General features: G+C 42.0%; 1 protein-coding gene across 5 annotated transcripts in view; it reads left to right on the top strand.

Moving 5' to 3' along the window:
• LOC100194664 (Vps20-associated 1 like 1) overlaps positions 1-23,340 on the top strand; it is a 41,593-nt gene that overhangs the window by 10,836 nt on the left and 7,417 nt on the right. For all 5 annotated transcript variants that reach the window (XM_014204698.3, XM_014204699.3, XM_014204700.3 and 2 more), the window contains 4 exon segments: positions 4,596-4,690; positions 11,186-11,313; positions 18,328-18,403; positions 19,629-19,740. In XM_014204698.3, coding sequence (XP_014060173.1) covers positions 4,596-4,690; positions 11,186-11,313; positions 18,328-18,403; positions 19,629-19,740 — 411 coding nt within the window.

Below are 23,340 nucleotides of genomic sequence, written 5' to 3' on the forward strand. Positions count from 1 at the left end.
AATGCGGAATTTAGCCTAGATTGTCTCATTTATAATTGAAACAGACTTGAAGTGCATTCGGAAAGTATTCAGACCTCTTCACTTTTTCCACATTTTGTTACGTTACAGCCTTATTCTAAAATTGATAAAATATTTTCTTTCCCTCATCAATCTACACATAATACCCCATAATGACAAAGCAGAAAAAGGTGTTTGCAAATGCTTACATCTTTAAAAACCTGAAATATCACATTTGCCTAGTTAAATAAATAAAAAAAGTATTCAGACCTTTTACTCAGTATTTTGTTGAAGCACCTTTGGAAGCGATTACAGCATCTAGTCTCCTTGGGTAAGATGCTACACGCTTGGCACACCTGTATTTGGGGAGTTTCTCCCATTCTTCTCTGCAGATCCTCTCGAGCTCTGTCAGGTTGGATGTGGAGCGTCTCTGCACCTCTATTTTCAGGTCTTTCCAGAGATTTTCGATCGGGTTCATGTCCGGGCTCTGGCTGGGCCACTCAAGGACATTGACTTGTCCCCAAGCCACTCCTGCATTGTGGCTGTTTGCTTAGGGTCGTTGTCCTGTTGGAAGATGAACCTTCGCCCCAGTCTGAGGTCCTGAGCGCTCTGGAGCAAGTTTTCATCAAGGATCTCTCTGTACTTTGCTCCGTTCATCTGTCCCTCGATCCTGACCAGTCTTGCAGTCCCTACCGCTGAAAAACATCCCATCAGCATGCTTCATCCTAGGGATAGGGCCGGGTTTCCTCCAGACGTGATGCTTGGCATTCAGTCCAAAGTGTTCGTTTCATCAGACCACTTAATCTTGTTTCTCATGGTCTGAGAGTCCTTTAGGTGCCTTTTGGCAAACTCCTAGCGGGCTGTCATGTGCCTTTTACTGAGGAGTGGCTTCCGTCTGGCCACTCTACCATGATTGGTGGAGTGCTGCAGAGATGGTTGTCATTCTGGGAGGTTCTCCCATCTCCACAGAAGAACTCTGGAGCTCTGTCAGAGTGACCATCGGGTTCCTGGTCACCTCCCTGACTAAGGCCCTTCTCCCTTGATTGCTCAGTTTGGCCGGGTGGCCAGCTCTAGGAAGAGTCTTGGTGGTTCCAAACTTCTTCCATTTAAGAATGATGGCGACCACTGTGTTCTTGGGGACCTTCAATGCTGCAGATATTTTTTGGTACCCTTCCCCTAATCTGTGCCTCGACACAATCCTGTCTCGGTGCTCTACGGACAATTCCTTCGACCTCATGACTTGGTTTTTGCTGTGACATGTACTGTCAACTGTGGGACCTTATATAGACAGGTGTCTGCCTTTCCAAATCATGTTCAATCAATTTAATTTACGACAGGTGGACTCCAAGTTGTATAAACATCTCAAGGATGATCAATGGAAACACGGTGCACCTGAGCTCAATTTCGAGTCTCATAAAAAAAAAGGGTCTGAATACTTATGTAAATAAGGTATTTCTGTTTTTTATTTTTAATAAACTGTTTTCGTTTTGTCCTTTTTGGGTATTGTGGGTAGATTGATGAGGAAAAATGTATTTAATCAATTTTAGAACAAGGCTGTAACGTAACAAAATGTGGAAAAAGTGAAGGTCTGTATACTTTCCAATGCACTGTAAGCTATCTGTTACTTCCTCACTGCCTCATACCTATCACTGTTCATCTGGACAAGAATGATTACTGAATTCCTTGGTCTGTAAACATTGACATTTACAGTAAAACATTTAATTTTGCCCACTCATAGGCTTCATACTGAGAGCAGCCTTGTATCAAAGACAGGTGCCTTTATTTAAATTAACCCACTGTATTTTTGCCTTACCTAGAGCACTCCCAGCTGGGCATATTTGCTTTTTTATTTTCTGCTGGGAATCACCGTGTTTTACAATGTACTGACTGGAAATGTGACTTTTGCTGATTTAGTCTAACTGAATATTTTATTTGACTAAAAGGCCTATTGATGTGCTGCTGAAATGGAAGCTGATGTTGGCTTACCTACGTTCTGGCCTCTTCAGCTCACAGGCAGGTCTATAGAAGCCTGTTGCATTTGAGGCAAAGACAGTTGGCCAGGTAGTTGTCAAAACTTATAGGTCAGAATGACAAGTGCATCACTGGTCTTACTGAAGAGCTCAATAAAATACAGTACTTTACATTGTCATTTTGGTAACAAACATTAGCTGAAATATTGTGCTTGCTCATGGTTTGGTGTAGCCTATTCTATGATCCCCTGCTTAGCAAATTGCATGGTCACTCTTTGAAGAATGGCAGACCCTTGTTCCATGTTCCTTGGCTAGACAGGGTATAGGCTACAAGCTGTTCTAGTGGCACACCTTTTAATTTCCTTTGGGACAGCAGCATCCATCTACCTGTGTTCATTTAAATTGCAAATGTGTGGGTGGTGAAAGGTGTTATCTTCATTAGAGAGGAGGACACCTACATGGGTTCTGGGTAAGCAGAGTCCATTTGCCTGCCTTACTTTGTCTAGCTAATGACTTTGAACTACAGCTGGAGCGATTTGTTGTTCTCTCCCGGTTGGAGACGGCACATTATTAAGGCTCTGACTGAAGTCCTTCAGGGACTCAGAGCCTCACACCTCAGGCTCTAGACTACACATTCAAAGCAGTCAGTATTCTGCTTTTTATTCTACCCTTTTCTGGTTATACTCGTTTTCTCACTGGCTTCTTCCAAGTATTGTTTTGTATTATTGTTCTACAGCCTACATATGTAGGATCTTAATTTGACCAATTTCTGCAACCGGTTGATCAAATTAAGATCCAACACCTGTAGTCATAGGTGTCACTTCCCACATCTTCATTCATGTATCACGTGTGAATAGAACTGTCAATTTGGTTGTTCCTGAATTTGCAGTAGCTCTTTTTGTAAATTCAGGACCTCAATCTGCAGTAGATTTAATTGGGGTTTATGGTAGGCCCAGCCTTGGTACAAATGATGATGTTAGGCAACATGCTCTAACGGGACTGATAATGATATTGTAGTGAAGTAGCATTAACGTTAGTGAAAACATGCATTATAGTCGTTGAGTCATACCAGTTATTTATGCTTACTAAATATTGGTGGGTCGAGTTGTCCTTCATCATCATAAGGGTTAAGGAGAGGGTCAGAATGCTGGGGAATCATCTTGCATATCTTCTGGGGGAGAGGATCAATTCCCTTGGATGGATGTCTCCCTCCGGTCTGAAATAACCCCCACCCTCTCCTCTGCCACATCCTTTTTGGCTTTTAAGTTTTTCCAGCACGCCTTCATCTGATTTGTGTCCCTCTTCTCTTTAATCTGTCAATCCATTAAATATATTGCATAAAACGACCCAGGTGTCTTCCCTCTTTTTGACAGTCATGTTGTCTGTCTTTTTATCCTCCTATATGTTATTTGCTTTATTATTTTTTATGGAATATTAAAACATACAATCTACTTGCAGTGAAGCCGCCCAACATTTACATTACATTCAGTCATCTAACAGACTCCCATCCAGAGCGACCCACAGGACCAACCAGGGTCAACGCCCTGCCCAAGGGCAAGTGGGCAGATCTCTCACAAGGTCAAAAACGGGGACCCGAACCAGCGACCTATCGGCCACCGGTCCAAGCTCCCAAGCGCCAGGCCACCAACTCTCCAAGATCACCCCACAGTTCCCCGAGAGCTGCCTTCAACCCTTCAACCATCCGAGCCCCCCCCCCCCACACACACACACACGTCTCCCACCAAGTCCAAAAAAGAGGACCTGAACTTAGACAGTTCTTTGTTGGTTGGAAACTGCAGCACTCGAAACAGCTGTAAGCCCAGAGTTGTTGGACTTGGCAGTGACGACTCAAACATTCAGTGTGCGTCCAAAAGTTGCACACAGCGAAGACGTTAAGGCTCATGGGACTATCCTTCACCAGATGTCTGGGTGTGCGCATGTTTTAAATCTCTGAAAACTGAGAGAAGGGCGCTAATGGTCCAGAGCCTGGATGCATACAATTGAAGCATGCAAGGATCTGGCAACATGGAGGAGAGGGTGGACGGACAGTGTGTTTTTAAATACATGAGAGCCAAGACTGTGTATCCAGGCTGTTATGTGCTCAGTGGTACAATGCTAAGGAGACAACCGCAATAATGCTAATATTTACACAGCCTCTTTCACAGACTTGCACTGTTGAGAGGATGAATAATTTCACCCAAAGTGAGTGGCATAACTAACAGAAGAATGTGAAAACAATCAAGTAAGGCTCAAGTTTTAAGAAACTAGTAAGGCCTATTTCTAGAGGTTCTCAGACTGCATGCTGGACAAATTTATTAGGGTACTTTTAATTTGAAAGACCTCATCGTGAACGCAAAAACACATTTTGGATTTCTTTCCTCCACATAACATACAGAACAATGTACCCAGTCCACTTTTGCTCTTACCATATCAACTTGGTGTTTTAATCTTAAAACATCTACGATAACCAAAAATCTAAAATGAAATACTTGACAGATGATCAGATCTGGGAACCAGAGGGTGTTGACATTTTGATATTGTAGAAACATTTTCAGTGAAACATGAAGCATCACCAGTGACGCATTGCTCTGAGATTTAAATAGTGATACCTGTTTCCTTCTCTGTCAGGTCGGCTTTATGCCATGCAGACGGGAATGAAACTGGACAGCAAAACCCCAGAATGTCGGAAGTTTCTTGTGAAACTGATGGACCAGTTAGAAACGGTAAGATATCAGCTAGCCTACAATTTGCAATGTTTAAACAGGTTTGCTCACAGTAGAACAAGTCTATCTACTATTGTCCCATTGTATTCACATTATTATTTGTTGATTTAATAGATTTTTGGTCAGATATCATAATGCACTAAACACTAGAATGTGAGGTAGGCTAGATGGATAATGCTATCTAGTTCCTCAACTCTGTACAAATATCCACTAAGTAAAACTTATCACACCACTTATGTCTGTTGGGGAACTCTAGTAATGAATATCTTCAAACCCATCCTAGCTGCTAAGAGCTCTTTAGGAGTATTGGCATTTAACTTTTTTTCAAAGCTAGTCAGGGACAGGCCTTCTAGCAGATTCAATTTCCCTTCAGAAGTGGATTATGGCACTGCCTCACAGAAAGGCCATTAACAGCAGTGGCAGTCTCCCATGGTTGAGTTCTGCAGACATGATTGAAATGTCTGCACCTCATTTTCAATTATAGGAGTGAGATACTCTTTGATTCAACTAAACATCTGTAATGTACAGTCATTGCTGTGTAATCCAATTTGAAGATGAATTCCTTGATTCACATTCGCAATGTTCTCAAAAGGTGAATGCCAAATGTTTTATTTCAGATGCCAAATGTCTAGCAGTTATGATTTAGCTTTTCCATCAGGTATTCACATCTCTCTAAAATAAATAATGTAGCTCAAATTTGATTAGGTAAACTTTTAAAAGTTATCGAAGGACAATTTGGAATTTTTGAGAAAGTCGGCTCACGCATTTAGTCAAAGCTTAGGTAAGTTATGGAATTTACAATGGATGAAATGTTTTTTTCCCCCTCATCAATCTACACACAATACCCCATAATGCCAAGGCTAAAACTGGTTTTTAGAAATGCAAATGTGTATATATTAAAAAACAACAACAAATACCTTATTTACATAAGTATTCAGACCCTTTATTATGAGACTCAAAATTGAGCTCAGATGCATCCTGTTTCAATTGATCATCCTTGAGATGTTTCTACAACTTGATTGGAGTCCACCTGTGGTAAATTCTATTGATTGGACATGATTTGGAAAGGCACACACCTGTGTATATAAGGTCTCACAGTTGACAGTGCATGTCAGAACAAAAATCAAGCCATGAGGTCGACGGAATTCTCCGTAGAGCTCTGAGACAGTACTGTCTCGAGGCACAGATCTGGGGAAGGTTACCAAAACATTTGTGCAGCATTGAAGGTCCCCAGAACAAACCACCAAGACTTCCTAGAGCTGGCCGCCCGGCAAAACTGAGCAATCAGGGGCAGAAGGGCCTTGGTCAGGGAGATGACCAAGAACTCGATGGTCACTCTGACAGAGCTCTGGAGTTCCTCTGTGAAGATGGGAGAACTTTCCAGAAAGACAACCATCTCTGCAGCACTCCACCAATCAGGCCTTTTATGGTAGAGTGGTCAGACGGAAGCCACTCCTCAGAAAAAGGCACATGACAGCCCGCTTGGAGTTTGGCAAAGGGCACCTAAAGACTCTGGAAACAAGGTTCTATGGCCTGATGAAACCGAGATTAAATTTTTGGCCTGAATACCAAGCGTCACGTCTGGAGGAAACCTGGCACCATCACTACGGTGAAGCATAGTGGTGGCAGTATCATGCTGTGGGGGTGTTTTTCAGTGACAGGGACTGGGAGACTAGTCAGGATCGAGGGAAAGATGAACGGAGCAATGTACAGAGTGATCCTTGATGAAAACCTGCTCCAGAGCACAGAGCCAAGACAAAATAGGAGAGGCTTCGGGACAAGTCTCAATGTCCTTGAGTGGCCCAGCCAGGGCCCGGACTTAAACCCGATCGAACATCTTTGGAGAGACCTGAAAATAGCTGTACCGCGATGCTCCACATCCAACCTGACAGAGCTTGAGAGGATCTGCAGAAAGAATGGGAGAAACTCCCCAAATACAGGTGTGCCAAGCTTGTAGCGTCCTACCCAAGAAGTTTCGAGGCTGTAATCGCTGCCAGAGGTGCTTCAACAAAGTACTGAGTAAAGGGTCTGAATACTTATGTAAATGTATATAAAAATAAAAAAAAACAGAAATATCACATTTGCAAAAACTTCTTAAAACCTGTTTTTGCTTTGTCATTATGGGGTATTGTGTGTAGATTGATAAGGGGGAGGGGGAAAACATTGAATCAATTTTAGAATAAGGCTGTAATGTAACAAAATGTGGAAAACGTCAAGGGGTCAGAATACTTTCCGAATGCACTGTATGTTTTGAATAATGAATTCCTTCAGAAATGTACTTCAGAAATCCTTTGAGTGCAATTGTGAAATGTAATGAAAAATGCATAATATCTACTTGAAGTTTCAAGCTCTGCTTTTTATTGTAATACCAGATCACCATATATTTTCCTAGAGATTTTCAAAAAAGGTTTTAATGCACCATAGGTGGTTGAGTCGCATGAAAACTAAGATTTGGCATATGACGATTAATGTTCTCTTTATCTATTCTCTGTCAAACATTCACTCTTTGATATGTACATCCTTCATTGAAGAATGTTTGTGAGATGTCGTGGAAAGGAAGCTCCAATAATAAACCAATACATTCTCATGTAAAAATGAACTGTTATATCATCTATTTACGTAATTATGAAAAAAGTGCAATTTCTGAACAGCTATTCTATCTTTTTAAATGGTTTCCTTTGAGAAATGTGGTGACCCCAACGTTTTGAGAGCACTGTATTCACATCAGAGTTCAAAAGACAGGGTTTATGGTGTTCCTCTAAAATGGGGAGCAGGAAGCAACCTCGGGATGCTGTTTGCTCCTGTGCCCAGGGATTTTTATAGACATTTTGGAACCAATTAAAGAAAGCCCTGGGATTTCTTGTCCCCTGAGCCAGGTTTTACTGTTGCTGTAGTAAGATTCATTAAATGTCACAGCAACGGGATGTCTTAGCCAGCCCCAGTGGATACATCCGGTCTAAAGGGCTTTTAAAAAGGTGGTGAAGAAACCATGAAATACACGTTTAACTTTTAACCCACTATCGCAAATTAGGTCAATATGGACTCGGTACAGATTGTAAAACTTGTCTTGCGCCTTGTATGATATTTCTGGAAGTGAATGTGGAATCATTGTTTTATGTTTCCTCCCTAATCATGGGAAAATGAGTAAGGAAGACTTTCATTTCATTCCAGAAGTGGATGCGGGGTATGAAACTGAAGAAACAGAAATCTTACACCACACCATGTGGAACTTTCTCATTTCACCAAATGACAGTTTAATTTCCACTAAAGCCACACATTTCTAGGTAAACAAACAACCCATTATTGTTATTTTGAGCAGAGAATGGATAATTAAGATGACAATCGGTATTTTGTTCTGGCATTGAAAAGCTTAATCGTGCCCGCAGCCCAGCCCTCAGCATATTGACCAGTATGGCTGGCTGAGTGCCATCACTCAGGCTGCTGATTGCTGTTTGGGCCGGGGTAGAAGCAATCTTGGCTCGTTCCCTGCATCGTTTAATTAGCTTTCTTAGAGCAGTGGATTAGGCAAGAAAGGTCTGGTGGAAGATATTGCCAGTAGTTAGGCTATACAGTAATGGGCAACGGTTTCATGGAAACGGCTGTTGTTGTTTTCCTGATCGCAGCATTGGGCGTCTTCAACATTGCATGCCCAGTCACTTCAATGCACTGGCTGTTTTTGTTTTTGTTCTCCTACAGTCCCTCTACAAGAGTGTCAATAGGTCTAGCTCTGGTCTGTTAGCCCTTTTCAAGCGTCTTAAAGAAAACCCTACAAGACATGTCACTCACACCATCAAAGAAGAAGCGGCCCTTCATGGAAATGTTGTCCTGAACTATGGGAAATTGTGTTTTTTAAAGCTGTTCTAGTACCACATGGATTTCTAGAGAACCCAGAGTGGTGGTGTGATCCAAACTGAATCCTTTGATTTAATTAGGAGTTTGATCCTTGACTCTTCTTTCTATAAAGTCGGCATGCTTCCTTCCAAGTTGGTTTTAAAGTCCTCCGCTACACTTTAGCACAAGTGATGTACTGTGCTGTGTATTGCCTTAAGGATAGGTTGAGATTTCATTAAAACGTGAACAGTACGTCCATTCAGAAGAGCAGAGTCCACCTGTTGAAATGTAACCAGTATTATTTGCTTTACTGATTTTACAAGGAAACCTGACGCTCTCTAGCAGACTGTAACATCTCAGAGAGAGGCTGCCTCCGCCGCAGTAAGTGAGCTTTGCGGATGCATTTTTGGGCACTGGCCACTACAAACCATTAAGACACAATAGCATTAAGACACAGCAATCATTTAACTTGTCAGGGGCAAACGGGTTGAACATATAAGGATGTAGACAAAATCAACTTGACAACACTACCCAATCACAATTAGGGTAGAGAAGAATGACTTAAGTTTTAAAGTCACTGGTATTGTCATAGATGACTCATTGCCATGTAAGAGAGGTGTAATAAAGTTAAGTGCCAGTTCTTGGCCACTGGCTTTGATGTTTCCGGGGAAATCCAATGTCCTTTTGGTCAGTGGTTTACTAGTGGTCTTCTGTACAAGGTTTATTGTCCAGCGTTGTTGAAATGAGTGTGGTAAAACCATCCCTTGGTTATTGTCCATGTTATTATCTGTTGGTGCGTCTCCAGAGACCCTCCACCCCACCATGCTATACTCTATTAATTATAAGAGTGTTCTGGAGTGGAATTAAAGTGTGTGCTCTCTGCTGCATCCCAGGAATCAATGAGTCACACATGGAAAGCCTCACTTCTCTGAAAAAAAACACAGCCATTGCAGATTTGTCACACGGTCCATGCACAGAACAGTACACAGGCTCCCTTTATGTATGCACTGCGTCTGTGTGTGCTGTTCAGCATCCAGGAATCTAGGAGGAGCACTTTGTGTCAGTTGAAAGATTTACAGTGCCTTCAGAAAGTATTCATACCCCTTGATTTATTCCACATTTTGTTGTTACAGCCTGAACTCAAAATGGATTGTTTCTTTCTCACCCATCTACACACCCCGTAATGACAAAGTGAAAACATGTTTTTAGAAATGTTTGCACATTTGAGAATGAAATATCTCATTAACATAAGTATTCACATCTCTGAGTCAATACGTGATTTACATCTCTGAGTCTTTCTGGGTAAGTCTCTAAGAACTTCCCACACCTGGATTGCGCAACATTGGCCCTTTTAAAAAAAAAAATCTGAATTTTTCAAAATCATTCAAGCTCTAATAAATTGGATGTTGATCATTGCTAGACAACCATATTCAGGTCTTTCCATACATGTTCAAGTAGAGTTAAGTAAAAACATTAAATGTTGTCTTGGTAAGCGACACCAGTGTAGATTTGGCCTTGTGTTTTAGGTTATTGTTCTGCTAAAGGGTGAATTAATCTCCCAGTGTCTGATGGAAAGCAGACTGAACCAGGTTTTCCTCTAGGATTTTGCCTGTGCTTAGCTCCATTCCGTTTCTTTTTTATCCTGTAACACTACCCAGTCCTTAACGATGACAAACGTACCCATAACATGATGCAGCCACCACTATGCTTGAAAATATATAGTGGTCCTCAGTAATACCTTGTATTGGATTTGCCCCAAACAGAACACTTTATATTCAGGACAAAAAGTCAATTGCTTTGACACATTTTTTGCAGTATTACTTTAGTGCCTTATTGTAAACAGGGTGCATGTTTAGGAATATTTATATTCTTTACAGGCTTCCTTCTTTTCAACCTATCAATTAGGTTAGTATTGTGGAGTAACTACAATGTTGTTGATCCATCCTCAGTTTTCTCCTATCACAGCCATTAAACTCTAACTGTTGTAAGTCACAATTGGCCTCATGGTGAAATCCCTGAGTGTTTTCCTTCCTCTCCGGCAACTGAGTTGGGAAGGACGCCTATATCTTTGTAGTGACTGGGTGAATTGATGCACCATCCAAAGTGTAATTAATAACATCACCATGCTCAAAGAGTCTTAGTGGTTGAATCTGTGTTTGAAGTTCACTGCTCGACCTGAGGATCCTTACAAATAATTGTATATGTGGGGTACAGAGATGAGGTTGTCATTCAAAAATCATGTTAAACATGCAACTTATTATGTGACTTAATTACATTTTTACTCCTGAACTTATATAGACTTGCCATAACAAAGGGGTTGAATAGTTTAAATGTTTAATTCATTTACAAAATATTCGAAAAACGTAATTCCACTTTGACATTTATGGGGTATTGTCTGTAGGCCAGTGACAAATAATCTCAATTTAATCTAGTTTAAATTCAGGCTGTAACACAACAAAAATGTGGAAAAAGTCCAGGGTTGTGAATACTTTCTGAAGACACTCTAACACCTGAAAAAGTAGTGAATGTGCGTTTCCAAACTACTCTGTATTGATTTATTTGCCTTTTGAAAAATGTTTGCCACTTAGAGCCTGTGGTTTTTCAGTTTGGATGTGCCTGCCTGCAGGACATAGTGGTGTGATTTGATGCTGTTGTGTTTTTCAGATGAAGAAGGAGCTGACTGACAGTGATTCAATCACCCATGAAGTTGTCGGCAATGCGCACATCGAAAACTATGCCTTAAAAATGTTCCTCTATGCTGACAACGAGGATCGGTCAGGAAGATTCCACAAGTAAGGCTATGTCTTCACTCACCATTACTACCCGCGTAGCTTGTGTAGAGTCAGCCTGCTGTACTGTAGCTGCAGGCCGCTCCCTGCCTCTTGAATTTCAGCATGGTAATGGACTGGTTCCAATGTAGGTTTTTTTTCATCTTCTTCTGGTTCCAATACGTAAGCCCTCATGATTACCATTTCCTTTCACTGAACCACGACACAAAATAATCACACTGTTGCTTTTGCACATGGAGTCCAGTCCAGAGTCTAAAATTAGCAACAAAGCCATGTCTGTGTGAATATATTGCCACAGGGGCCAGATGATTCCTATTGGCCATTCAGGTGTAGCGTTACAGGTCTGGCTGGCATTGTGAGTGTGTTGTGGGTACTGACAACATCAGCAGGACTGGACAGTAAAGCAGAGTCTTCCATAAACTGTGGGTGCCAGGCCAGCCAGGGTCTCCATTTATGCAGTCCGGGTCTGGACTGGAGCAGCTCCACTGCCTGTGAGAGATAACAGCCCTGTTTTACACAGCAGCACTCCCATTACTTCAGGAACCACAATCAACACTAATGCGTACAGCAGAAGTTTACAACAGGTCAATCGCGAGCTACCAGTAACTCGCAGCCCACGTATGAGTAGCTCGCCAAACAATTCTGAAAGTTCATGCAATGTTCATGTGTTTCACTGCAAACTGTCGTAAACGAATCTCAGAAGTATCCGCAAAGCTACCATTCTAATCAACGCAACATTGACGTTATTCCACCCCTAGTTAGCCACTACTGGTTTAAAAAGCCAAACCTAACACAAAACGTGCCAATTAATTTCCAGCAATATTGCCTGTGTCTGTGTGTCTCACTCCACGTGTCTCACTCCACGTGTAGCCAGTTGATGTGATAACCGTCCTGTGGGTTGACAGAGATACTTCCTCAAAACCTTCTCAATTAAATGTTAACTGCAAAGTAGGCTTACCTGGCAGAAGTATATCATTTGTATGTATTATTTGTTATTTGCAAACTTTGGCATGAAATGAGCAGCAGTACAGAGCCATCACTAGACCGGCACATTAGACACACATTCTTCTCTCGCTAGATGCGCAATAAAGGGCCAGATGACCAATTAAAAAGGGGAATTACACCAACAAATCTAAATGTGTTAGTTTTCTTCCAGACCTAAAAAGAATTTAAGCGTTGACATGGACTCAACATCCTATTTATTTTTTTTATCTATGAACAATTGACATTTTAAGAGTGAATTTTATTTTTTTAATCATCTAAAACCAGCAAAAATGTAACTGAGAACATAATTTGGGAAAATATAAAACAGAAATGTGGGGGACAAAAACACAGATCTTACCAGGTATATTGACAGGAAAAAACCTGGGGAAGAGTTGCAGTGGAGAGGGGAAGAAAATAATGTGCCAATTTATAAGGAGCTCTCATGCTAGAAAAGGTTGGAGAACCCTGGCGTACAGGATGTTGTCTCCTATGTGGTGACTCCAAGCCCCAGATATAGTGCCAGCCACAGTCCTGAACACTGGAGAGAAGTTGAAAATGTTAGTTTAGCAGGTCTAATTAAAGACAATCCGTTTTGCATATGTCTCTCTCCCCCATTCATCCTGTGCAAGGTAGCAATTTAGATTTTAAAAACGTTGCTCCCATATTTTAAGCTGACAAGTTTTCACTAATCCGCTTATTTGTTTCTAAGCAACAAGCAATGTTTTTATTAAAGCCTCATTAAACTCACTCATCACTTGAGTTGCAAGAAAAATCGACGGTTCTGATGATTCATATCCTGTTCTCAACAAGTGAACTTTTGATGAAACAAAAGTAGCTTCCCTAAATGCATCATTTTTAAAAATGTGTGTTTTTTTTCATCTGTTGATTGCCATTAAGTGTGTACATAACTTAGTCTAGTCTTAAATGGTGGTAATTGCAGGAATAACAGCATGGTCACGTATTTTAGGGAATCCATTGAGTATAAAAGGGAAATAATTTAACATGCATTGGACTTTTATCCTATTATGTTTCTGTCCAGTTATGGGTTTGAATTTCAAAGGCTTAAAATCTTGTCAGTACCAGTGTTAATCTCGTCCACCAGCTGGCTCTTTCTCTGTCGAACCGTCTGGTTTCACAACGCCTCAGAATGGAACTTGAAAGAAAGCCTATGGCAGAAGTGGATGAAACAACTGCTGGTTTTAATTGGCTGATCTCACAGTCCATTACCATCTAGCATAACCCTTAGAACCTCCCCCTACTGTACATTGTGGACTTCAAAGCGGGCAGCGCAAGTGATTTAAACAAATAAGTGAGTTTGGAAAATCTCAAAGTATGCATCTGGAAATATTTTTCACATTTATACTTTATATGTCCGAACTCCGAATCAATTTCTAAATAATATGGTCAATGTAATACATTCATTTTGCTAGGTGATTTTCTAAATTGTTCATAGTCACATCTAATGCAACTGTAACTTTGTACTACACCCTTTCAACTTCCACTTTGAAGCACAGTGTTACCAGGCTCTATATACAGTACGGTGTCAATTAAGCCTGGGGACGAGGTTACCAGTGTTGACATATCTTTCAGAATTAAGCTCAGGTCAGTTGTAAAAAAAAATAAGTGTTTTCAAATCCATCTGTTCCAGTGAAAGATTGTTTCCTCATATTGAAAAGAAATACAGTGCATGAAAGTGGGGTGAGATAAAATATCTCATAGCTGAGTTCTTGTGAGGATCTCTGTCCAGAGCCTTTGACATAATGCATGTAAATAGCCTGAGGCAGGCCCAGTTCCTGTCCAATGTGCTGAACAGCCAGATAAAAGCCATGAAAGCGCACACTTGTGTTGAGAATATAGGCTGGAATGTGCTGTAAATGAACCTCCATGGTGTTTCAGCTCTTCCTGTTTTCACATTTACTTCCCCTTCCCCACCCTCTGCGACATGACACCAAATGCCAACGACGTACATCAGATGTGTACAGCTGAGAAATGGGCAGAGTTGAACAATCTGCAATAGGCCTGGGTCTCCATTTGTCAACAGGCTTTCCACAACACCACAGTGAGATGAACAACAAACCCACAAAAACATTGCACAACCTTCAGTTAGGTCTGCAGAAGTAGCGGTCTGGCCTTGAATCGTCCTCTCACTGAATCCGATCTTAATTAACCTCAGGTTTAAGTGAGCCGGTGTGGAGGCATTTACTGTGATTGTCCCAGACATCAGGATGGTTTCCACGGCGCTGTGCAGGACTGGTTTTTAGAGAAGCCGTCCATTAAATGGGAATGGATGAAATGTGGTCAGCCTGGATTAATGATGGCCACAGACAGAGTGGCTGCTCTACACTGTATATTGACGCAGTATGGTTTCAGGCTCACAAAATGTGTTTTTATAGGAAATTGAAGACATTAAATGAACCCAGTGTCTAATAATTGAATGCACTTAAGGTCAATGTGTATGTGTGTGTCTCTCTACTCTCTCTCTCTCCCTCTCTCTCTCTCTCGACTCTCTCTCGACTCTCTCTCTCGACTCTCTCTCTCGACTCTCTCTCTCTCGACTCTCTCTCTCGACTCTCTCTCTCATCTTTTAATCTAATCTATTAATCTAATCTGTGTATATACAGACAGAACCAGTCAAAAGTTTGGACACACCTACTCATTCCAGGGTTTTTCTTTATTTTTACTATTTTCTACATTGTAGAATAATAGTGAAGATATCAAAACTATGAAATAACACATGGAATAATGTAATAACCAAAAACGTGTTTTATTTTTGAGATTCTTCAAAGTAGCCACCCTTTGCCTTGATGACAGCTTTGCACACTCTTGGTGTTCTCTCAACCAGCTTCATGAGGTAGTCACTTGGAATGCCTTTCCAACAGTCTTTATGGTACAATGGCCAGACGGAAGGCACCTAAAGGACTCTCAGACCATGAGAAACAAGATTCTCTGGTCTGATGAAACCAAAATTGAACTCTTTGGCCTGAATGGCAAGTGTCACTTCTGGAGGAAACCTGGCATCATCTCTACGGTGAAGCATGGTGGTGGCAGCATCATGTTTTGGGGAAGTTTGTCAGCGATAGTGACTGGGAGACTAGTCAGGATCGAGGGAAAGATGAATGGAACCGAGAGATCCTTGATGAAAACGTACTCCAGAGCGCTCAGGACCTGACTGGGGTAAAGGTTCACCTTCCAACAAGACAACGACCCAAAGCACACAGCAAAGACAATGCAGGAGTGGCTTCGGGATAAGTCTTTGAATGTCCTTGAGTGGCCCAGACTTGAACCCGATCGAACATCTCTGGAGAGACCTGAAAACCGCTGTGCAGCAACGCTCCCCATCCAATCTGAAAGAGCTTGAGAGGATCTGCAGAGAAGAATGGGAGAAACTCCCCAAATACAGGTGTGCCAAGCTTGTAGCGTCATACCCAAGAACAATCAAGGCTGTAATCGCTGCCAAAGGTGCTTCAACAAAGTACAGAGTATAGGGTCTGAATACTTATGTAAATGTGATATTTCCAGGTTTTTTGTTCATTTTTTTTAACTGTTTTTGCTTTGTCATAATGGGGTATTGTATGTAGATTGAGGGGGGGGGAACCAAATTAATACATTTTAAAATAAGGCTGTAATGTAACAATGTGGAAAAAGTCAAGGGGTCTGAATACTTTCCAAATGCACTGTATATAGGAATGGATGGGTATATGGATGGATAGATTGTCATAATTTCTGTCTGTAGTGAAACTGGTGCCATCAGTTCTATGTAGAACCACATTTGGGAAAAACTTTCAAAATACATATCTGTATTACGAGAATTAGGCTATATTAATATTCTACTCCGGCACAAAAAGTATTGATTTACAAGAAACTGGACCTATATAAACAAGCCATAAATGTTATGTTATGTGTGGAGGTGCAGAGTTGAATGTTTATGGGAACTAACCCTGAAATAAGAAACTTCCTTCAGCTTTTCAATACATTGGTCTACTTTCCACTCTGCACTGCTCTGTTCGGCTCCAATACAAGGCTTACATTGACATGACACACCTCTGGACTGGAAGCCCCTAGAAAGCAAGCCCCTATGTTTCTGTGTTTTTTTACATCCCTGTTTTTATGCTTTCTGGAACCAGCTGTGGGATTTTATGACATGTTTACCTTCCCTGGTTCCGCTCGTGTGATCTACACTGAATGCCCACAAATGGTGTCCTCTCTGAACTCTAGCTCCAGACCCACAGTCCTCTCTCTTAGTGTCATGACTAATGTTGTATCAGGGCAAATAGTTTGCTATTTGAATCCCAAGACAGTTAGTTTAGTCATTCTGGACCTGTTTGGATCCTTGGATCCAATTATCATGCAACCACATAAGAGACAAACCCACATAAACTCAGCAAAAAAAGAATCATCCTCTCACTGTCAACTGTGGTTATTTTCAGCAAACTTAACATGTGTAAATATTTATATGAACATAACGAGATTCAACAACTGAGACATAAACTGAACAAGTTCCACAGACATGTGACTAACAGAAATTGAATAATGTGTCCCTGAACAAAGGGGGGGAGGGGGGGGGTCAAAAGTAACAGTCAGTATCTGGTGTGGCCACCAGCTGAATTAAGTACTGCAGTGCGTCTCCTCCTCATGGACTGCACCAGATTTGCCAGTTCTTGCTGTGAGATGTTACCCCGCTCTTCCACCAAGGCACCTGCAAGTTCCCGGACATTTCTGGGGGTAATGGCCCTAGCCCTCACCCTCTGATCCAACATGTCTCAAACGTGCTCAATGGGATTGAGATCTGGGCTCTTCGCTGGCCATGGCAGAACACTGACATTCCTGTCTTGCAGGAAATCACGCACAGAACGAGCAGTATGGCTGGTGGCATTGTCATGCTGGAGGATCATGTCAGGATGAGCCTGCAGGAAGGGTACCACATGAGGGAGGAGGATGTCTTCCCTGTAATGCACAGCGTTGAGATTGCCTGCAATGACAACAAGCTCAGTCCGATGATGCTGTGACACACCGCCCCCAGACCATGACGGACTCTCCACCTCCAAATCGATCCCGCTCCAGTACAGGCCTCGGTGTAACGCTCATTCCTTTGACGATAAACGCGAATCCGACCATCACCCCATGTGAGACAAAACCGCGACTCGTCAGTGAAGAGCACTTTTTGTCAGTCCTGTCTGGACCAGCGACGGTGGGTTTGTGCCCATAGGCGACGTTGTTGCCGGTGATGTCTGGTGAGGACCTGCCTTACAACAGGCCTACAAGCCCTCAGTCCAGCCTCTCTCAGCCTATTGCGGACAGTCTGAGCACTGATGGAGGGATTGTGCGTTCCTGGTGTAACACGGGCAGTTGTTGTTGCCGTCTTGTACCTGTCCCGCAGGTGTGATGTTCGGATGTACTGATCCTGTGCAGGTGTTATTACATGTGGTCTGCCACTGTGAGGACCATCAGCTGTCCGTCCTGTCTTCCTGTAGCGCTGTCTTAGGCGTCTCACAGTACAGACATTGCAATTTATTGCCCTGGCCACATCTGCAGTCCTCGTGCCTCCTTGCAGCATGCCTAAGGCACGTTCACGCAGATGTCTTTTGGTGTTTTTCAGAGTCAGTAGAAAGGCCTCTTTTTAGTGTCCAAGTTTCAGAACTGTGACCTTAATTGCCTACCTTCTGTAAGCTGTTTGTGTCTTAATGACCGTTCCACAGGTGCATGTTCATTAATTGTTTGGTTCATTGAACAAGCATGGGAAACAGTGTTTAAACCCTTTACAATGACGATCTGTGAAGTTATTTTGATTTTTACAAATTATCTTTGAAAGACAGGGTCCTAAAAAAGGGAAGTTTCTTTTTTTGCTGAGTTTATTTGAGAATTATTGAATTATCCATGTTCTGTGAAGCAGCATTTCTTGTTGTAGACATTTGTCACAATTGGCTGGCAGGTTTTCAACACTTGAGTTTAATGGCTTCAGAATGCTTTAATTAAGAATCCAACAGTGTGATGAATTTTAAAATGTAAAAAATATATATTTGTCTGTCTTTGCAGGAATATGATTAAGTCCTTCTACACATCTAGCCTTTTGTTAGATGTCCTGTCAGTTTTTGGCGAGTTATCGGAGGAGGTAAGTCATCAATATGGAATACCCTTATACGACCCTATAGGCCCTATAGACTATATTGTAAATACATCTACATTTTTATTTCAGCACATTAATACATTTACACTGTGTGAATGTGTCTGAAGTATTATGAACTGGCTATCCACATTTCCATCGGTCCACAGCTGCTCTCAAAACCATAAAAAATCCAAGACATGGAAAGAATAAGAGGGGGAAAATAGTGAACACTGTAACGTATAGACTCTCCAGGACAGTAGACAACTAGACCGACTATATCTCCGCAGCAGAGGCCTTTTTTAAAGCATCTCCATGGGTCTCCATTGCTGCAGATGTACTGTGGCAGATGACAGACAATGTTTCATTGAATGGCTGCTCTCTCCCCCCTAAGGGCCAGGCATTTTCCCTCTGTAGAAAGCTCATTGGACAGGCTGCTTTAACACGGAGCATTCTCTCTGTAACACTAACCCAGACAATGGCGCCTCAGAGTCCCCCACTCGCTGATTACTGGAGATACGTTTTTATACAAAGCACGTCACAATGCATTGTGGGAGATTGGATTTCTTACCAAAAAAAAGGGACATTTCAGCACCAGAGAGAGGAGGGACAAAACTTTTTTAGTGGATGGTGATCTAGAGAGCTTCTTCAGATTGTATGTGAGCCTGTTAAATCGTAGCTATCATCAGTCCCAAACCTTCTCTCAGGTCTAGTATATTGTTATCTCCAGGGGTAGATTAGATTAGAATTATGATAGTGTTAGTTGCTTTAGAAGTTACTTGACTTTTAGTTTTCATTGTACCGTGCAATTACGTCTGCGACCCTGTGCCTATGACTGATAGTCATCTAATTGAATTCATTGTGGTAAATCAGAAACTACCTGGATTTGCTTGTTGACTAAAGTCAATCTGTACTTTAGTGAAGTTTTTCACTAGCTCCTCCAAAGAATTTCCAGTTAATTCATCCACAGATAAGATTACCAAGGAGGGAACTTTTAAATGAGGTCCATAGAACTTCTAATGAATTTCGTGACCTTGGTGTTAGAAACCACAGCAATTTCTTCACCTTGTCCCCATCCCTCCACCGTAAACCAAAGGAAAATCAAAACAGTCGTATCATAAGCCCTTTTCCTCCAGTCGCCATTGTTTATCTAATTGCTTTTAATTCACTTCTCTTATCTTGATTATTTCTGTGTTATTCACCACCACCTCCCTCTCTCCTCACCCTTTTTCAGAACATCCAGCACAGGAAGTATGCGAGATGGAAGGCCACTTACATCCACAACTGTCTGAAGAGTGGTGAAACCCCACAGGCTGGCCCTGCTGGCTATGAAGAGGAAACATATGGTAAGGACTGATATTCTATCAGCACAGCCACCCAAACAAACTATGACCTGTTAAGAAAATACCTCTTCTCCTGGCCTTTCCTTCAGGAACCTTTTAGACCCGCTTTCCTCCGTCTGGGTGACGTGCTGCTTCAGTCAGTAAAGGTTGGCCGTCATTGTGTGCCTTATCAAGTCTGAGAGTGCAGCAGCGGGGGCTCGCAGTGGCTTTGTGTGTGTTTGTGTGTGTTTGTGTGTGAGAGAGAGCTGATATTTGTTTAATGATTTTTTTTTTTTTTCAACCCCTTATCCTTAGAGGGTCAGGAAGGGCCCAGGGTAGGTAGTTTTACCCCGTGGCTGTGGTGTAAGAAGTATATGTTACTAAACCTTTGGATTGAAGGTTGCGGCTGACATCCACTGGCTAAGAACAGTCTTAAAATGAGTGTGTATTATTGTGTTACATACGTCAGTCTTATGTTGGTTTGTGTGTGAGGGCCCATGTGTGTCTGTCAGCGTACATTTTAACACCCTTTAGAGACCAAGACTCCCAGAGTAACAACATCTCAGACTTAGAACTGAGTGGTCGGCCAGGCGGGACGGATGTTGCCTGTGGTGGACAGGGCCGGGGGACCCTCCTAACCACCGGTTAGAGTGTGATATGAAGCAGAGCATGGCGCGGTTAGATCACTGTGCTCCTCTCCGAACATCTGCTGGGCGTGATACAGTACGTTTTGACCTGAGCACCACGTGTCAGCGATGAAGTCATCTCTGGAGCCCTCCACTCTACTGCGACCCAACCTGCACTCAGACTGAAACTATGGGGACAGGGTCTCTAAATCAACATGCGGCTGGTCTGTCACCTATTTCATCTCTTTTGTTTTAGCCACACAAATGTATAGAAGTTACAGTATGACTGTCTGAAGGCTAGTTTTAGACACAGCCTACTTTCTGGTGTAGTTCATCTCTTTGTGTGGGGAGAGTAACGTCCCTCCCTCCCTCTCCGCCTGTTTTGAATGTGGGCCTCCCTCTGTAAGTGGTGACATCATGCATGGTTATTCCCACTGATGTGTAACATTGCCAAGAAAAAGCTGATATCATACTCTCTCCTCTCCCTCGTATTGAGTCTAACTCAGTCCACACACATCAGGATCTTATCACTGCATCTCACTGTTTCCACATGTCTGTCAAAAAACTCAGGAAGAGGGTGGTCCGTTGCTCATTATTACATGAAAACAGAGTGTAAATGGAAAATAAAATAGCACGTGTTACAATGATGAGCAGAGACTGTACTTTGGGTGTTCATTTTGGGATTTTGGCCTTTTTGCTCTTGATTGTTTTTACTGTATTTTGATATGGGATAGATTTTCAGATTTTTCTATTAGCTTATTTTAGATTCATAGCCATTTTGACATTTTTATTGGTTTTATTGTCTTATATTTGACCTGTTTAGTAGGTTATTGAAACCTACGTGTGGGAATAAATCTTGCTTTGTTTAGGGCCCACAGTGACTGCATTGTCTCAGATACATATTTGCTTGACTTTCCACTTCCAAGGAGGAAGAGATGATTAGCAAGGGGAACGGAATGGAGGAAAACACTGTTGAAATGACAGAGAGCCAATAGGAAGCAACTTTGTTGATTAGCATATTTTCCCCAGGCCTCAACCGTGGTGCTGAACCCTGTCCCAATGGAAGAGTGAGCCAGAGGCAGAACAAACAAGTGCAAGCTGCTTGCCATGTTGCCCACAAGTCCAGTCCAGTCAGTGAAGGCACGCTTGTTTTGTAGCCATGCCACCAAACGATGGAAACTAGTACAGACGTATTTGATTCCTTAACATTTCACGAAAAATAAGGTCACATCTCAAATAAGCAATGTGTTCAGGGCAAAGCATGGAAAGTAGAGTTTAACTCCAATTCAACTTCACAAGCTACAAATACGGTCAACGTTTTCTCACAGGGCATCAATGTGCTGAAGTGTCTTTTTGAGGCTATCATTAGGATTAGAACATTCAGAACATTCAGTACCTCTGCAGTTGCCAATCAATTACATTATCCATCATCTGCCATGTTTGAGAGTTGTCCTTTTGGCCAAGTAGAAGACTGTCACCAGCTCAACTCTGATAAGAAGCAGCACAAAAATTGCCTTGCGGCTACTTTGTTTGAATCTTATTATTGGTTTAAAATATATATATTTTTTATTTTTTATTTCACCTTTATTTAACCAGGTAGGCTAGTTGAGAACAAGTTCTCATTTGCGACCTGGCCAAGATAAAGCGTAGCAATTCGACACATACAACAACACAGAGTTACACATGGAATAAACAAAACATACAGTCAATAATACAGTAGAACAAAAGAAAACAAAAAGTCTATGTACAGTGTGAGTGCAAATGAGGAAAGTTAAGACAATAAATAGGCCATGGTGGTGAAGTAATTACAATATAGCAATTAAACACTGGAATGGTAGATGTGCAGAAGATGAATGTGCAAGTAGAGATACTGATATATCATTTCGGAGTGTCATTACGAGGAGGAAAGTTTCTATGCAGTGTATCACTGGGCTGTGACTGCAGGACTGAATTGAATGCATATCCTTTCAGTCTTTGGGATTGTCTGTCCTATGCACAAGGCATCATTCCGAGCCTCGAGACTTGCATTCGATAAAATCTTTCCATCTGTTTACGATCGCTTCTTCACAGTCTCTGTCACTCATTATCCCTGTGCATTCTTTCACCCTGCTGGCCATTTATTGGGTCAGACTGAACCAAGCCCTTGTGCTAGAGTCGCTGTCAACACCCATTTAAAACGCCCATCACTCCCAACTGTTATTGGCACAAATCAAGATTAAGTGGGCCATTGGCGAAACACTCAACTACAGCTCCTGTCTCTGCTCCTTTCACTGATTCAGACATAATGTGAGACTTTATCTTTACTGTCTGTCTCTCTCACGTGGCTCTAATCGTGGGAGTTTCATCTGATCCAAAGAGAGGAGCGAGGTAGGGGGGTTTTATCTCGGAGCAATCAAGATCCCCCCTCTGTAAGTAAGTAGGATACAATGCTGCTCAGTGTGTGAGGCTGAGGCTGTGCAGAGCTGGGCTGTGAGTGACCAGAGCAGAGCAAGGAGAGTGTCTGCAGGGAAAATACCCGGTTCCGGTTACACAGCTCCATAGTTCTCCATATCTCAGAGAGATGTTCTGGGACCAGGCCTCCCCATCCTCATGTGGCCTACTCCCTCCAATTAGCCACCTCAATCCTCTGGGTCTTCCCGTAGACTAACGGCCTTTCGCACCACGACAAATGCCGACGTTGTCACATAAGCCTAGACGGTTTATTTGTGTTAGCCTCCCCCAGCCATATTATTTCACCTCGAGTCTGGGGGAAAACGGAACAATATGCTAGAGAAACACAAATATTGGCAGAGGAAATGGTTTTAAGACTGACACAGAAACATCTATGAAAATGTGTTGAGGTCTGTTTTTCATAATGTCATTTTATGGAGGTTAGGGATCTATGTCCAAAGTGGTGTCAAATATAGCACATGTAGGCACATACAATGTAATATTTTTAATCTCTGAAAATATGTTTGAGGTTAATATTTTCTTTAAATGAAATCTGGTCACTCCAAAA

This window comes from Salmo salar, chromosome 06 (assembly GCF_965601325.2).
Source record: "Salmo salar chromosome 06, fSalSal1, whole genome shotgun sequence".
NCBI lineage: Eukaryota > Metazoa > Chordata > Actinopteri > Salmoniformes > Salmonidae > Salmo > Salmo salar.